Source organism: Salmo trutta, chromosome 38 (genome assembly GCF_901001165.1).
Source record: "Salmo trutta chromosome 38, fSalTru1.1, whole genome shotgun sequence".
NCBI lineage: Eukaryota > Metazoa > Chordata > Actinopteri > Salmoniformes > Salmonidae > Salmo > Salmo trutta.
This window is the reverse complement of record NC_042994.1, coordinates 13,134,756-13,152,791: the sequence shown is the minus strand read 5'-3', so window position 1 is coordinate 13,152,791 and position 18,036 is coordinate 13,134,756. Positions and strand designations below refer to the sequence as shown.

Here is an 18,036-nt window from a genome sequence, read left to right as displayed (position 1 = left end):
TTGAAGTGTGTATTAAAGAAGCGTCATGCATCAATCACTGTCTGTTTACTGCAAAATTAGGTTATGATGTCACTATTCTGAGATCTTTGAGCTATTCTAGGTGGAAATATATCTGAAGAGTTATCAGGTGTTTCATTAAAGTCTCCAGCTATTATAAGCCATGCATTTGTGTACTTGTTTTGCAGCTCAGTAAGCTCATCAGTCTTATTTGCGGTAAGAGTTGTACACATTGCATATAATAAAAAAACTCTTATCTAGTTTGGAGATCAATATAACCCATCTCCCATCTTTGGACATACAAGACTCTGAAATATCATCTCTAAACTTATGAAGCAATATCATAGTACCAGCTGAGTGGTAAGACCCGTGACTGTAATAAACAGTATTTCCCCATTGTGATTTCCAAAAACTAGAATCTGAATCGCAGGAGTGAGTCTTCTGGAGTAGAATGACATCTGCATTAGAGTGTTTACAAAATAAATAAAACGTGTTTTTCTTTTAGCTATGTTTCGTAAACCCCTGCCATTTAGAGATACAATATTTAGTGCATTGAATTCAATGCGCCTTGTGCTTTGGAGAAAACATATATGTGGCGCGTGACCGGAAGTTGAAACACTGCTGATGCTACCACCACCAAATGCTACATTCCCCCATGAATCCAAAGCTGTAAACAGGTATTTAAATTTGTCTTGACAATTGTGTTATCCCAAGTTGCAGAGAGAGTCTTGCTATACATACGCTTTATATCATGCAAAAGGCAATGTTTAATTAACTTGACGAACAATAACACACGCCGCTGGTGAGAGATTTGCTAGCCACTCATCCCAATGTTTACAAATGCCCCCCTAAGCAAGTGTGGCTGACTAGTCGACAGTGACAGCTAGCTAGCTAGACCATGTGTAACGGAATCATAGAGGCCTTAAAATTAGTTGACAGTAGACGGCTTACAGAGACACAAACACATTTCTTATGACCAGCCAAAACAAAACATTTAGCTACATATGTTCTTTAACTAGCTAGTACAGAACTGTATTGTAGCCTATGTGAACTCACCCTTAAAAGCCCAACCAGTTTGACAAGCTAAACACAGGTAGGCCTGGTTGTAGTCAACTGCAAGTGTTGCTGACAGATTTGATCAGACAGGTTAAAAAACGAATTACAGAAGTAGTGTAGATATCTGCAATGTTTATAAACCTTCCCCTAGATGCTTGGAGAATGGGGAGAGGTGTGGTGGCTGATTTTGGCCTCAGTGAGTTATTCTCTGGCCTGTGCCACACGGACACCCTTGACCCGTTCCCAGTGTGGCGGGATGGAGCCATCAGTCCCTGTTTTAACCAGCTGGTTCTGGGAGCCCTGGCTCACTCTGTAGTGGCCGTCTTCAGTGCCTGCTACCTGAGTGCTCAGAGGTAACGTTAGGTCACACAGTCAGGCCCTTCACAAAATCACAAGGCATAAGCTAGAACATTCTGGCCACTATTAATCCTACAGCACATGTGATACAGGCCCACATATTGTACCTACGTGTACCTAGGTAAAATAAAGATGTGTTTGATTTCTACCTCCAGAACAGTAAGTTCATGTCTGTACTGGATCCCATTCTGAAGATTGGCACCTTATCAGTTATTATATCTAGACAGGCCATATTTCAGACAGTTCATTGACCATTTTATCCTTTTGCATTACACAGATGCAGCCTCCTCCGGTTCTCTCCCCCGTCGGTGAAAGGAGTTACACCTCCATGTCCGTCAATGATGCAGACAGCTCTCTCCTCATCCCAGAGAGTTCCTACCAGGACACGGGAGAGGTGGTGGCAGAGGATGGCAGTAGCTTCATCTCCCACCTGATGTACCTGTGGTTGAACCCTCTACTGAGGCGCGGCCGGCGTGGGGAGCTGGAGAAGCCATGCAACGTCTATCTCCTTCCCCGGAGGCTCCGCACCAGCGCAGTGCGCCGCCACTTCCTCCGCTGCTGGGAGGACTGCCAACAGGGGGCAGCAACACAGAGAGGGAACACTGCACACAGGCCTGCAAACAGGAGCCTACAGAACGGAACATGGACTTCACCCCTCCAGGAGGAACTATCTGGTATAGCAGTGGAGGAGGTAGGACTGTTAAAAGTGTTGCACAAAGCCTTCGGGCTACGCTACTACCTGCTTGGTGTGCTGAAGCTAGCGGGCAACATGCTGAGCTTTGCGGGACCCCTGCTCCTCAGCAGCCTGGTGCAATACATGAAAGAGGAGGGGGCCCCCATCAGCCAGGGGGCCTGGTGTGCCACGGGCCTCTTCTTCAGCACCTTCTTCTCTGCCCTCATCCGGAACATCTTTGCCTTCGAAGTCTCGAAGGTCTCACTCTCGGCGCGTGCCGCCCTCATCTCCGCCATCTACGGCAAAGCACTGCGGGTCAGCGGCGGCAGCCTGGCAGCGCGGTTCACCCTGGGCGAGGTGGTCAATTTCATGAGCACGGACACGGACCACGTGATCAACTTCTTCAACAGTTTCCACGAGGTGTGGAGTCTGCCCTTCCAATTCTCCATTGCCCTCTACCTGCTCTACCTGCAGGTGGGTGTGGCCTTCCTAGGAGGACTGGGTGTGGCTCTGCTGCTGGTGCCGCTCATTAAGGTGCTGGCCTCGAAGATCATGGAGAATAACAAGCACATGCTCACACATAAGGATAGTCGTGTCAGGGTGAGAAATTCTCTATGGCTTTGACTATCTTTTACTTTTATCTCAACACTCCAACCATAGCAAACATCAATATGGGCGCTATTATTTTTATTGTTTTAGAGCAGTACTATTAAGTAGTAATTACAACATACAACCTCTATAGCTTTTATATTAAAAGTCTTCGATGTCAAGCTGCGAAACTGCTTGCAGATGTTTCACCTAAATATGTGAACTCAACAATGTCTTCTGTCTGCCCTGTCCTTGCCTTCCAGCTAATGACAGAGGTCCTCTTTGGAATACGAGTCATCAAGTTCTACAACTGGGAGGCCTACTTTGCCCAGAAGATAGCAGATTGTCGGAGGCAAGAGCTATCCCACCTCAAGGCTATTAAGTACCTGGATGCTGTGTGCGTGTACACCTGGGGATCTTTACCCATAGTCATATCTATCATCACCTTCGTCACGTACGTGCTGCTCGGCAATGAGCTCACTGCAGCCAAGGTAGGCATGGTCCATATTTCATTTTGTGAAACTAGATTGCTTCATCCGATAGTAGTTACCATTTGAAAGTGAGCAAAATATTTTGCAATCAATCTGTTCCAATGTCCTCACTAGCAATACCACCTTGTATGAAGTAATGTTTTCGGATAGAACATTCCAAGTGGTAGCTATGCTAGAATGGACATTGGAACAGACATACTAACTATTGAAAGACCTACTAACTGATACCCAGGAACACAATGATGATGTGGGTGCATGAGACTAATTCGAATAGGGACACTCCCTCCTCCATTGCAGGTGTTCACGGCTCTGGCTCTAGTGGGCATGCTGATCGTCCCCCTCAACAGCTTCCCCTGGGTCGTCAACGGCACCCTGGAGGCCAAGGTGTCCCTGGACCGCATCCAACTCTTCCTCAAGCTTCCCAACCAGGACCTCGATGCATACTTCAGTCATGGTAGGTGTGTGTGTGTGTGTGTGTGCGCGCGCGTGCTCAGCATAAATAAAGTACATTTTGCTTGTACATACATTATTAATTAATACATGTGCAATAACTTTGTCTATGAAAGTGAGATATGCAAATATGTGTATAAATGTTTTTCATTGACTTTGTGGCTCCAACTTACAGTGGCCCCTGAGGACCCCCAGGACACCATTGTGATGAGTCAGGGCATATTCTCATGGCAGGGGCCTGGGGGGCCAGACCACCCCACAGGCTCTGATACTGAATCCCCCAAAGGAAGTCTGATGCTCCATAGCCTCAACCTATCCATCACTAAGGTGTGTACCCTGCATCACAAACTATGTAACCTATACAGCTTGGAAATCATGGGGTCTACCATCTTATCACAGCAAAGATGTAGTATTTTTTTTTCTTGTCCGGCAGGGATCCCTAGTTGTTGTGGTGGGCAAGGTGGGCTGTGGGAAGAGCTCCTTACTGGCAGCCATCACTGGAGAACTCAACAGGTAATGCTCATCGCCTCATTTACTAAGCTTACAAAGCTCAAGTAAATTTTTTTGTTGGTTTATTTCAAAGACTTTTTTTTTGATCTATCATTGAGTTATTACTTCCCTCTGTAGGCGTGGAGGTGATGTATACGTCCAGGGCAGGGAGGATGGGTTTGGTCTAGCCGCTCAGGAGCCGTGGATCCAGCATGCAACAGTTCGGGACAACATCCTGTTTGGCAAGGACTACAACAGTTCTTTCTACCAGGCCGTGGTGGAGGCCTGTGCGCTCACAGACGACCTCAATGTGAGACTCACCTCTCTCTTTCACTCTCTTTATTTGTTTCTCTCTCTCTGCTTCAATCTCTCTTATCCTCATAGACAACCTCAATGCTAGCTTTATCCCTTGTTCCATTTTATTTTGGCCCAGTCCAAACTTTACTTGACCAACCCCTAATATATTTGTGATGTATCCAATGAATGTTATAAACACAAATTCCAAACTCTGTGCATTTGAAAATATTTCACTAAATTGTCTTGTTTGTCCAGATCCTGCCTAATGGGGACAGGACCGAGGTGGGAGAGAACGGAGTTACTCTGAGTGGAGGACAGAAAGCTCGCCTGGCCTTGGCCAGAGCTGTTTACATGGTAAGAGTCCACAACAGCCATCTAGAAAAGACAGAGACTGTGTTTCAGTGAATCTCCAACTTTATTTAACAAGCAAGCTTTTACCAGGTTAGGAGTTTGGATAGCAGAAAACATTCAATAATTTGCTTTTTGTATTGAATGTCAATCTCTCTTTTAAACAAACAAGGAGAAAGACATTTTCCTCCTGGATGATCCACTGGCAGCAGTAGACTCTGACGTGGCCCATCACCTCATGGAGAGATGCATCATGGGGATCCTCAGGAGCAAGACCAGAATCCTTTGCACCCACCGCATAGAGTTTGTGGACAAAGCTGATGTGGTGATTCTCATGGACAATGGAACAATTATTAAAACGGGTAGTGAACTCTGGCCTTACGTTCTTCAATTGATAATGGAATAATGAATTACTTTTCTGTGTAAACGCATATGTCTGAATAAACTCTGTCCTTCTCATTCATTTTTAAATAGGTACACCTGAAGAGGTCCTTCCTTTGGTAGAAGCAGTGCCCAAGAAACGGAAGAATGACAGTAATGCAAAGGAGAAAGGTACCAGTAGTCATTAATGTCTCTTAGCATTGTGTTTTGGAATATATTTCTTGCAACACAGTGCTAATATCACCGATGCAGAGGAATGAAAGTACATTTGATTACTTTCTACACCTTGTTGTTGAATTGAGTGATGGACTACTGAATTGAAAAATTGGCAGGTGTTTTTATTTTTTATTTGCGTTCTGACTTGAATCAGATGCTATTGAGCGAGAGGAGGAGCAGGGTCTGTCCAATGAGCTGTTTGCAGAGGAGGAGTCTTCACTGTCAAGGGGGGAGCAGAAGGCAGTGGGCGGGCTGGCCTGGAAGGTTTACCACACCTACTGGAGAGCGGTAGGAGGGGCCTTGGCTGTCTCCATCTTGCTGTCCCTTCTCCTCATGCAAGGTACAGCGACCACCTGGTGCCTTAATATGACATCACACTTCTGTTGCCTTTGCTGGCTTGTTTATGTATTTTACATTTAGCTGTCTCTGTCCCTCAGCCTCTAAAAATGTGTCTGACTGGTGGCTGTCTCACTGGATCTCTAACCTGAGGAACAATGGTTCCGCCCAGAGTGTTCTCATGCCTGCCTACAGCTCACCACACCTGCTGCTATTCTCTCCTGGAGGACTAATGTAAGTTAGATAGAGGTTGTTACAACATTGAGACTGATACACTGGATAGGATTCAATTACTCAGAATGTGCAGTGTCATTCCTCTTATATAATCCACTGTTAGGTTCTAAATAACATGGCAAGAACTGATGGACAACTATAAAAGCTCAAACCAAGTTTATTCACCCAGAGGGTCGGACAGCTGAACAGACAAAAACAGCACGAGTATATATACCCCAATTTGGGTGAAGTATCCTCCTCTCTAAACATGATATCTCTATTGCTAGGCAGGAAGTTAAGTGATGCGGGCAATAAACAGTTCCTTCTCCCTTAATTTGACCTGACCTGACCTCTGCCCCACATTCCTCACTAAACCACATATCTCCACCCTTATCAGTGACTGCAACAATGTGATTGCCTTTCCTTTACTCAGTTCCAAGCTGAATTGCCTCCACCATATACATTCCTCCTACAGATAACCATTAACTTCTGGTGTAGAAACCAGACTATGGCACTTAATATTTCAAGTTTAGGAGTCAGAACCCATCACCACTTATGACTCCACACTGCTTTAAGTCACACTTAGGTACTCTACATTGATATTACAGAGCCTCTAAATCTAAATCTTTTAGATTGTGCAGTAAAAGGATTAGGTGTCAAATCGCAGAGACATCCATGATGCAGCACACACGCATGACAAGATTTATTAAAATGTGTGTTTTCTCCCCTTATCCCCAGGTACCCGGTCAATATTATGGAAACGACAGCTTTCGCCAACATGAGCTCGGAGGTGAAGTTCTATCTGACAGTTTACGGTTCCATTGCGGGTGCTAACACGGTCTTCACCGCCTTCCGAGCATTCCTCTTTGCCTTTGGAGGCATCCGTGCAGCATCGGTCGTCCACAACAGACTGCTTGACACAGTCCTCAAGGTGAGCGTCTTCTGTTCAGTTGACCCCTCGGGAAACTGGTTTAGTCATGACCATGGTCATGGTTTCGATCATGCAAAGGCAGTATTTTACATTTATGATTTTTCACGGTTCAACTCATGCTGTGAGAGCAGTGGAGGCTGCTGAGGGGAGGATGGATCATAGTAATGGCTGGAATGGTATCAATGGAGTGGTATAAAACATATCAAAGACGTGGTTTCAATGTGGTTGATAACAATCCATTGACTCCATTCCAACCATTATCCATTCCAGCCTCTACTGTGTGAGAGTTGATGTTCTGTAGATAATTTACAGTGTACTTGTTTTGTCCACACATTCCTAGTGTTGGGTACTGTTTGTAAAAAAAAAAAAATGTTTTATACATTTTGTAGTATTTATTTTAAAGGTATATTTTTTTGTACATGAACAAAAATGCTTTATTGGATAGAGGTGAGACAGTAGGAAGAGTTTTAGGCTGAAAAGGCATTGGTCCGGATTCGAACCCATGCTGCAGCCATATATGTGATCCGAAAGCAGTGGTTCAGACTGCTAGACTACCTTAATCCACGTGTTTGTAGTGTTTACTGTTTACATTGTCATAATAGAGTACAAACACACCTAACTAACCCTGACCCGCCTCTCTGTATCAATCCAGGCTACAGTTACCTTCTTCGACACTACACCGCTGGGCCGCATCCTTAACCGCTTCTCCTCCGACCTGTACAGCGTGGATGACACTCTCCCTTTCTTCCTCAACATCCTGCTGACTAACATCTTCGGCCTGCTGGGCATGCTGGTAGTGATGAGCTATGGCCTGCCCTGGTTCCTAGTGGCCCTGCTGCCCCTGGGCCTGCTCTACCACCGCACACAGCACTTCTACCGACACACATCCAGAGACCTGAAGCGTCTGTGCAGCCTCACCCTCTCGCCAGTGTATTCACATTTCTCTGAGACGCTGAGTGGCCTAGGTACCATCCGAGCAAGTTCCAGTGCCTCCAGGTGAGGACGGTAAAGTTAGAATGAGGAATTTATATTTTGGACCCACCTAGATCTGTGGTTACCAACCTTGATTTGGCTAGTTGAATCAGGGGTGTTAGCGGTTAGATCTGAGCTTGCACAAAAGCCAGCTCTACTGTACCTCTCTAGGACCAGTCCAAGGTCCAAGCCAAAACACGTTTTTTTTGGAAAGGAGGTTCATGTTCTCTGTCTGTTGTGGCTCTAGATTCGAGGAGGAGAACGAGCGGCGTCTGGAGCAGAACCAGCGCTGTCTGTTCCTTAGCAACGCCGCCATGCAGTGGCTGGACATCCGCCTGCAGATGATCGGCGTTGTCGTGGTGACGGGCATCAGCGTGATCGCCGTCTTCCAGCACCAGTTCAAATCCATTGACCCAGGTGAGCAGCCAGCTAGCATGTTAGCATGTGTCCCATAGTCAGCACAGGTTTAGCACAACACAGGCCTTGACTCAGATTACACTGTTGATGTCTACTAGTTGTTGAGGCTGCTGTAGAGGAGAATCTAGAAATAGTATCAGTACATGTACTCTGAGTGTACAAAACATTAAGAACACCTTCTCTTTCCATGACGTAGACTGACCGGGTGAATCCAGGTGAAAGCTATGATCCCTATTGATGTCACTTGTTAAATCAACTTCAATCAGTATAGATGAAGGGGAGGAGACAGGTTAAAGAAGGATTTTTAAACCTTGAGAAAATTGAGACATGGATTGTGTATGTGTGCCATTCAGAGAGTAAATGGTCAAGACAAAATATTTAAGTGCCTTTTGAACAGGGTACTGTAGTAGGTGCCAGGTGCACCGTTTGTGTCAAGAACTACAACGCTGCTGGGTTTTTCTACGCGCAACAGTTTCCCGTGTGTATCAAGAATGGTCCACCACCCAAAGGACATCCAGCCAACTTGACACAACTGTGGAAATCATTGGAGTCAACATGGACCAGCATCCCTGTGGAATGCTTTCGACACCTTGTAGAGTGCCCTGACGAATTGAGGCGGTTCTGAGGGCAATATTGTTTTGTATAGAGTATACTCAGTGTATGTCTTGTTTGCTGTGCCTAGGCCTTAATAATGACTGTTTGTCCTATGGGTGTTCTCCCTGCCAGGTCTGGTGGGTCTGTCCCTGTCCTATGCTCTGTCCAGCACAGGCCTGCTGTCAGGCCTCATCTTCAACTTTACCCAGACAGAGATGCAGCTGGTGAGTGTGGAGCGCACCGAGGAGTACTCCACCACCCTGCCCACTGAGCCACAACACAGCAACCCACAGGTGAGGAGTCCTGTGAGGACGTGTGTCTTATAGCATGCCACTCAGTTGCACCTCATTGAGGAGGTTTCATAATTCCTTTTTTTCAATGTCAGAAGTGTACGCCACTCTGTAGACCCTTTAGAAGGTTATGTGGCAGGTTTTCAGTGGTTGTCTTTATAAAGTGTTGGATAGGTGTTATTTCTAAAATTAGTAAATCTATTTGTTCAAGTTCTTTGGGTATTTTAGCCTGGTCAGTTACTTCTTACTGAAGTGGCCATTCAGGGGAATAGAAAACAAGTAAGTTTGTTAAATGACTGAGTTCCCATCTTCTTCCGTCTTTACCATAGGTGCCCACCTCGTGGCCGGAGCAGGGTTGGGTGGAGTTCCGTGGGGCCGTGCTGTCCTATAGAGAGGGGCTGCCCAACGCCCTGGACGGGGTGAGCCTGGTGGTCCGGCCTGGGGAGAAGGTGGGGGTGGTAGGCCGGACAGGCTCAGGCAAGTCGACCCTGTTCCTGGCCCTCTTCCGCATGGTGGAGCTGAACCAGGGTCAGATCTTACTGGATGGAGTGGACACCAGCCAGGTGGGACTGGCCCAGCTCAGGTGAGAGGATTAAGAGATGATGGTGGTGATATGATGATCATGGATTTTAATGTTTTTTTTTTTTACTTTTCCAACTGCTAGACTCAACATTATTGTGTACTTGGATGGTGATCTGTGCATCTGTAATAAAACTCTTTATAGGTGACGACATTCATCGAGCATGTCTGCTTATTTTGAACTACAAACAAATTGATGAATCTAGAGTAGTTGACGGATCCATTTTTTTTACACTGTATTTGTGGCTCCCCCTTCAGGTCCAAACTGGCCATCATCCCCCAGGACCCATTCCTGTTCAGCGGGACAGTGAGGGAGAACCTGGACCCATGTGGACATCACCCTGACTCCCGGCTACTGGAGGCCCTGGAACACTGTCACCTCAGCCCTGTCATCAACCGCATCGGTGAGAGAGTGGGAGGGAGGGAGGGTGGGAGAGAAAGAGAGGGTTGAGGAGAGTAGAGGGAGATTGTGATGGTGATAGAAGGGAGATGATGAAAAATCATGCAAATGAGAGGGTGATATAGCAGATGAGAAATAGGAAGAGTAGTTGAATTAAACAGACAAACAGAATGAGAGACCAATGGAGAGAAGAGGGGTATCAAACAGGGGTGAAAGTTAGCCGGTACATTCCGGTACCAATACAATAAATAATGGGGGTACATTTTACCAGTAAAACGTGACCCATCGCAATAATTGAAAGGAAATGCCAAGAAAACTATATGCGTTTTACACCATTATTTAACATTACCGCATGTCGGCTGCATGAAAAGGAGCGAGTTGACTTGAAATCGGTCCGTATACCCTCCAAATTGCGCTGTGGTTCGAAGAAAACACAAAAATGTTGCAAATGCGGAGATCAGTGACCGAGATGCGCACGTACAGCATTGGATGCATCATTTCGGGATACAAGTGTAGTGGGCCTAATGACAATCGCCGAATGTCATTACACTTTTATTTTTTTGTAACAGATTTGTCTTTCCATTCAGCAAATTGCGAGTGCACTGTGGATGCTGGAACTATTTTATGAGTGGACAAATGTGCGTGGGTAGCCAACAGGAGTGCCTTTTGAAGTGATTGTTTCACAATCAAATGAAAACCTCATGACTGGTTGTTTTTATGCCACATTTAAAGTTAATACATGATAAAAGTTATGACACGGAGATCATATGACATTAATAGGGATTCTATATGTAATCTACGCATCTAAACTCAGCAAAAAAAGAAACGTCCATTTTTCAGGACCCTGTCTTTCAAAGATAATTTGTAAAAATCCAAATAACTCCATAGATCTTCATTGTAAAAGGTTTAAACACTGTTTCCCATGCTTGTTCAACGAACCATAAAAAAACATAAACAATTAATGAACATGCACCTGTGGAACGGTCGTTAAGACACTAACAGCTTAGACGATAGGCAATTAAGGTCACAGTTATGAAAACTTAGGATACTAAAGAGGCCTTTCTACTGACTCTGAAAAACACCAAAAGAAAGATGCCCAGGATCCCTGCTCATCTGCGTGAACATGTCTTAGGCATGCTGCAAGGAGGCATGAGGACTGCAGATGTGGCCAGGGCAATAAAGTGCAATGTCCGTACTGTGAGACGCCTAAGACAGCTCTACAGGGAGACAGGACAGACAGTGGCAGACCACGTGTAACAACACCTGCACAGGATCGGTACATCCGAACATCACACCTGTGGGACAGGTACGGGACAGGTTATGGATGGCAACAACAACTGCCCGAGTTACACCAGGAACTGACAATCCCTTCATCAGTGCTCACACTGTCCGCAATAGGCTGAGAGGCTGGACTGATGGCTTGTAGGCCTGTTGTAGGCAGGTCCTCACCAGACATCACCGGCAACAATGTCGCCTATTGGCACAAACCCACCATCGGTGGACCAGACAGGACTGGCAAAAAGTGCTCTTCACTGACAAGTCACGGTTTTGTCTCACCAGGGGTGATGGTCGGATTCGCGTTTATCATTGAAGGAATGAGCGTTAGACCGAGGCCTGTACTCTGGAGCGGGATCGAGGTGGAGGGTCCGTCATGGTCTGGAGCGGTGTGTCACAGCATCATCGGACTGAGCTTGTTGTAATTGCAGGCAATCTCAATGCTGTGCGTTACAGGGAAGACATCCTCCCTCATGTGATACCCTTCCTGCAGGCTCATCCTGACATGACCCTCCAGCATGACAATGCCACCACGCACAGAATGAGCAGTATGGCTGATTTCCTGCAAAACAGGAATGTCAGTGTTCTGCCATGGCCAGCGAAGAGCCCAGATCTCAATCCCATTGAGCAAGTCTGGGGGCTGTTGGATCGGAGGGTGAGGGCTAGGGCCATTCCCCCCAGAAATGTCCGGGAACTTGCAGGTGCCTTGGTGGAAGAGTGTGGTAACATCTCACAGCAAGAACGGGCAAATCTGGTGCAGTCCATGAGGAAGAGATGCACTGCAGTACTTAGTATCTGGTGTGGCCACCAGCTGCATTGACTGTTACTTTTGATTTTGAACCCCCCCTTTGTTCAGGGACACATTATTCCGTTTCTATTAGTCACATGTCTGTGGAACTTGTTCAGTTTCTCAGTTGTTGAATCTTATGTTCATACAAATACACTGCTCAAAAAAATAAAGGGAACACTTAAACAACACAATGTAACTCCAAGTCAATCACACTTCTGTGAAATCAAACTGTCCACTTAGGAAGCAACACTGATTGACAATAAATTTCACATGCTGTTGTGCAAATGGAATAGACAACAGGTGGAAATTATAGGCAATTAGCAAGACACCCCCAATAAAGGAGTGGTTCTGCAGGTGGGGACCACAGACCACTTCTCAGTTCCTATGCTTCCTGGCTGATGTTATGGTCACTTTTGAATGCTGGCGGTGCTTTCACTCTAGTGGTAGCATGAGACGGAGTCTACAACCCACACAAGTGGCTCAGGTAGTGCAGCTCATCCAGGATGGCACATCAATGCGAGCTGTGGCAAGAAGGTTTGCTGTGTCTGTCAGCGTAGTGTCCAGAGCATGGAGGCGCTACCAGGAGACAGGCCAGTACATCAGGAGACGTGGAGGAGGCCGTAGGAGGGCAACAACCCAGCAGCAGGACCGCTACCTCCGCCTTTGTGCAAGGAGGAGCAGGAGAAGCACTGCCAGAGCCCTGCAAAATGACCTCCAGCAGGCCACAAATGTGCATGTGTCTGCTCAAACGGTCAGAAACAGACTCCATTAGGGTGGTATGAGGGCCCGACGTCCACAGGTGGGGGTTGTGCTTACAGCCCAACACCGTGCAGGACGTTTGGCATTTGCCAGAGAACACCAAGATTGGCAAATTCGCCACTGGCGCCCTGTGCTCTTCACAGATGAAAGCAGGTTCACACTGAGCACGTGACAGAGGTGACAGAGTCTGGAGATGCCGTGGAGAACGTTCTGCTGCCTGCAACATCCTCCAGCATGACCGGTTTGGCGGTGGGTCAGTCATGGTGTAGGGTGACATTTCTTTGGGGGGCCGCACAGCCCTCCATGTGCTCGCCAGAGGTAGCCAGAGGTAGCCTCAGACCCCTTGTGAGACCATATGCTGGTGCGGTTGGCCCTAGGTTCCTCCTAATGCAAGACAATGCTAGACCTCATGTGGCTGGAGTGTGTCAGCAGTTCCTGCAAGAGGAAGGCATCGATGCTATGGACTGGCCCGCCCGTTCCCCAGACCTGAATCCAATTGAGCACATCTGGGACATCATGTCTCGCTCCATCCACCAACGCCACGTTGCACCACAGACTGTCCAGGAGTTGGCGGATGCTTTAGTCCAGGTCTGGGAGGAGATCCCTCAGGAGACCATCCGCCACCTCATCAGGAGCATGCCCAGGCGTTGTAGGGAGGTCATACAGGCACATGGAGGCCACACACACTACTGAGCCTCATTTTGACTTGTCTTAAGGACATTACATCAAAGTTGGATCAGCCTGTAGTGTGGTTTTCCACTTTAATTTTGAGTGTGACTCCAAATCCAGACCTCCAAATTGGATTTCCAATGATTATTTTTGTGTGATTTTGTTGTCAGCACATTCAACTATGTAAAGAAAAAAGTATTTAATAAGATTATTTCTTTCATTCAGATCTAGGATGTGTTGTTTAAGTGTTCCCTTTATTTTTTTGAGCAGTATATTTACACATGTTAAGTTTGCTGAAAATAAACGCAGTTGCCAGTGAGAGGACGTTTCTTTTTTTGCTGAGTTTATATGTCATTCTATGATTAGACTAGGGCTGTTAGGGTGATCGTATTACCGCCACACCGGCAGTCACGAGCCAGGACCGCAGTCGAATTCCACGTAACCGTTTGGTCATGGTAAATAGGCTTCTCCAAACTCTGATGCTGCTGATGGTCACTAGTAGCCTACCAAACTTGCTAACTGCCTGGTACTCAGCACTCTATTGTCCTTCAAACCACTCTGACATCAATGCAAACGTAATCGATGAGCTCATGTTGCGCAACATTTCTATAGGCTATGCAATTGCCGGTGAAAACAGTGTTTTGATGGGATCCTCCTCTTTTTAATAGAGGCCATCAGCTTTCTATAGTCAGGCTTTCCTAATATTAAACACATTGCTTCGCTTTAAAACAGAAGTATAGCGTACCTGGCTGGCATTAAAATTAACCACGGGAAATCTCCATTCGCTATTTAAGTGCATAGATGACATGTATTTTTTTCCCCTGCCCCTGTTCCGAGACAGGTCCATGATAATGGTCCATTCTAAATGAAAACTAATTCACACATTATTTAGTATATGTAAAGACAAGATTAAATCAAGAATAGTCTAATGGGTGACATTATTAGCCCTTCACTTGTGAATGATCCCACTTGTGTACATTAAGACAAGAAACAACTCATGTAGCCTAGCCCATAGGCCTATATGTTTTGATAAGGTTTGAATCACAACTAAAGTGGCCAAATAACTTCTTAAAATTTAAGCACATTAATCTGTTTTTACAACCAGTGTAGAGCCTAACGTACATACATAGACAGTGCGTGAGTTTCAAATTTGGGGAAGATCATTTTCACCATAAAAATGCACCTTTTATAATAAAGAATTACATGCATAATCGCATTTATGGTCACTTTTGAGAATGGCATTTTCCCGCTAATTGATTGCATTTTGGAACATTTGTGCTTATAGCCTACTGCCGTGTACATATTGCTGTGCTTATAATGTGAAGAAATAGCCCAATAGTTGATCAACATTTTAAGCTAAATGTTCAGATCTGTTACATCAGCCTCATTATTTTTTAATAAATTTTCTAAAAACCTGTTTTCGCTTTGTCATTAGATTTGAGGATCAAAATTCATTTAAGCCATTTTAGAATAATACTAATGTAACAATGTGGAAAAAGTGAAGGGGTCTGAATACTTTCCGAATGCACTGTATATTCGCACAACCGCCACTGACTGTAAAAAGGCATTGTTTTTTTAAGGTGGCATTACGGCCACACTAGGGGGATGCCACCGGGAAATTTTAGGCATTATCAAGTGCTTGTCAAATTGTGAATGAGAGACTGATGAAGTTTGTGCAGCCTGTGCAAGAAACAATGCAGAGCTTATGCCTTTCATGCAATTTTTTTCAAATCATCATTAGTCGCATCTTGCAGCCTTACAATGTATTAAAAATCAAAACATATAGCCCAACGTTTGTATCACAACTAAAGTTTCCTGTTTCTTTGTTAACCCCTCAACACAGAATAGCCACATGTGCACACTCCCTTAGAAATCGTTTGGAAAAAACTTCCTTTCTATTTTATTCAGCTATGGTCAATTGAATTCTTCATACTATTAAATAATGCCACGGAATTCTACGCAAATCTTGTCTGCTAAATGAACTAGTGTAGTCCACAGCCATATGGCATAGCCAGATCAGGACCTAACATAACGACAACTCAGAGTATGCTATTCTGTTCTGCTGACAGATTACATTTTCTTAATATCATGTTTCTTTAGACCCGTCTAAAATAAATAATGGATTTATTGTGATGGTGTAGGTTATATTACATAGATTTATTAGAACATGTAGAGGTTCCAAAGGTCTGCATCGGTGTGGAAGCCAGGAGATGCCAAATTTGTTTTGTTAATTAAAGGTCAATTGCTGTGAGACCGGCAGTTATTTGCTTTAAAATCACAAAATGTCATGACCGCCACAGCCCTAGATTAGACCCATTTAAAAATAAAAACGTGGCATGTCCCGTACCGGTAAGAAATTAATTCTACTTTCACCCCAAGTATCAAACCAAGTGAGAGTGAAAGAACAAGGAAGTAAAGGAGAGTGAGAAAGGAAGAGAGTGAAGGTAGTAATTAGTTCATGTTTGTGTCTGTAAGAGTTTGGTCAGGTGGCCTCACTAACCTCTGTGAGTGTATTTGTGTATCTTAGGTGGTCTTGGTGCTGAGGTGGGAGAGCAGGGCAAGTCTCTCTCTCTTGGACAGAGACAGCTGCTGTGTCTGGCCAGGGCTCTGCTGACTGAAGCTAATGTAAGAACCAGCCCACACCATTCATCCATATCGATTACTAACATGGCTTTGAATTCATCCATCCATACCAATTACTAACATGACTTTGAATTCTCAACCATCCGTATCAAGTACTAACATGGCTTTGAATTCAACCATCCATATCAATTATTAGCATGGCTTTATTTCTCAACCATTGTTTCTTCTCTATAGATTCTGTGCATTGACGAAGCTACAGCCAGCGTTGACCAAAAGACTGACAAACTGCTACAACAGACAATCAGAGAGAAGTTTCAAGACAAGACCGTCCTCACCATTGCCCATAGGTAAATTATTCAGTGAACCCAACTTTACATAATGATCTTAAGTGCTTTAGTAGACATTTATACTGAATTATACATAACTTTTTTCATGGTACATTTATAACATAATTTGATGTCCTAGTTTAATAAAGTGACACCTTGATTATCTCTGTCACCAGAATCAGCACCATCATGGACTCAGACAGGGTGCTGGTGATGCATTCTGGGAAGGTGGTGGAGTTTGACACCCCTGCTGATCTGTGCCAAAGAGACGACTCCATTTTCTGCAAGCTGGTTGGTGGGAGGGGAGAGTGAGAAGAGAAGCTATCAGAGGACTAATGACAATGGGTAATGTCAATGGGGATCTCTCTCTGTTTCCCCACAGGAGGCCCGTGGTGGTCAGACTCTGTGGACCAACCAACCACCCGTCCAATGGAGGTGGTAGAAGTTGGCACTAATAATTACTGGTCCAGGGTCAGATTTTTTTTCATCCCCATAATCGTTAAGGTTAGGTTTTGATGTAGGGTAATTTGATCCTAGATCTGTAGTTAAGGGCGGCGACTTCTGCCTTGAGGCCCACCGACTGACATTTGACCTCAGAGAGCAAGGTCTGAATAGTCCAACCCGAGCGAGATTATTCTTTTACTACATTTTAGGAAGTCGGGTTAATTTTCGAACCTGGTTGTCATGTGGAATTTCTCTTCTTTTTATTCATGAAACACGTTAATGTGGTACGAAGGAACTAATGTGTCAATAGCACAGAGGTAATGAAGAAATATGGAATAAGTACTTTAATTGCTTTTGTATTGAAGGGAGTATTTTATAGTGCTATAATGGATTTTGACTGAAAAGTTGTCTTCATAGAGCAAGTCAGTCATTCACTTTGCAGCATCGTCAATCATTTATGAATGTCTGAGATTCCTTTTTCACCTGGTCTGTTGGCAGTATGATCTTTATAGCTAGACAGAGTGCACAATAATGGACATTCTTCACAAAGATAAAATGCATGTTTACACACTGTTTTCTGTACGGACGTGCTACAGACGAATAGACTTTGTGATAAATAAAGACAATTTAAATGCCTTTACATGCAGCGTTTTCAGTTGTGGTCAGTACTCTCATGTACAGTAATATGAAGGTGTAATAAAAATGACTGCACTGGTTTTACACATTTCTTGTCACTTTTTTTATTTATTGGGTTTGCCTGAAGATCATTAGGATAATCTTCATAATTAGTCATTATATTTATGTTTTATACATCTCTTGTTATTGTTTTGTTGAGTTTGGGTCCATCAGAATGTCATTACGATTACATAATTGTCAGTAATGGTAATTGGAAGGAGTAGCCCCACCTTAAAGGTATGGTTACACAGTAAGAATGTTATGTCTCATAAATCAGTTCTTTTGAAGTCTTAATCCCTAGATCAGGCCACACCTTCATTGTTGTGCCTTAAAATGACCATGAGTCATGAATGAATGCCTAGCTGCCCCTCCCTTGAAACAAGACAACTCTTTGGCACACCTCTGCATTTTTGTTATATTAACAGACAATTATTGTCTTG

At 44.7% G+C, this 18,036-nt stretch overlaps 1 protein-coding gene across 1 annotated transcript; it reads left to right on the top strand.

Moving 5' to 3' along the window:
* The first annotated feature begins 571 nt into the window (after positions 1-571).
* On the top strand, positions 572-17,645 carry LOC115177616 (multidrug resistance-associated protein 7). Its single transcript, XM_029738534.1, has 21 exons — positions 572-674; positions 1,688-2,683; positions 2,935-3,162; positions 3,460-3,616; positions 3,788-3,939; positions 4,046-4,125; positions 4,240-4,411; positions 4,654-4,752; positions 4,919-5,108; positions 5,221-5,298; positions 5,498-5,683; positions 5,781-5,913; positions 6,631-6,823; positions 7,476-7,819; positions 8,043-8,212; positions 8,939-9,099; positions 9,426-9,679; positions 9,934-10,079; positions 16,096-16,193; positions 16,386-16,498; positions 16,654-17,645. Exons 2-21 carry the CDS (start codon positions 1,688-1,690, stop codon positions 16,787-16,789), a joined length of 4,086 nt encoding a protein of 1,361 aa, XP_029594394.1. The 5' UTR covers positions 572-674; the 3' UTR covers positions 16,790-17,645.
* Positions 17,646-18,036: the final 391 nt, after the last annotated feature.

Bases quoted from the DNA above. Each gene is read 5' to 3' on its own strand.
- LOC115177616 (XM_029738534.1), top strand. From the start codon at position 1,688: ATGCAGCCTCCTCCGGTTCTCTCCCCCGTCGGTGAAAGGAGTTACACC. The intron at 5,684-5,780 runs GTACAGCGACCA...TCTGTCCCTCAG, and splicing joins GTCCCTTCTCCTCATGCAAG to CCTCTAAAAATGTGTCTGAC. The intron at 5,914-6,630 runs GTAAGTTAGATA...CCTTATCCCCAG, and splicing joins TTCTCTCCTGGAGGACTAAT to GTACCCGGTCAATATTATGG.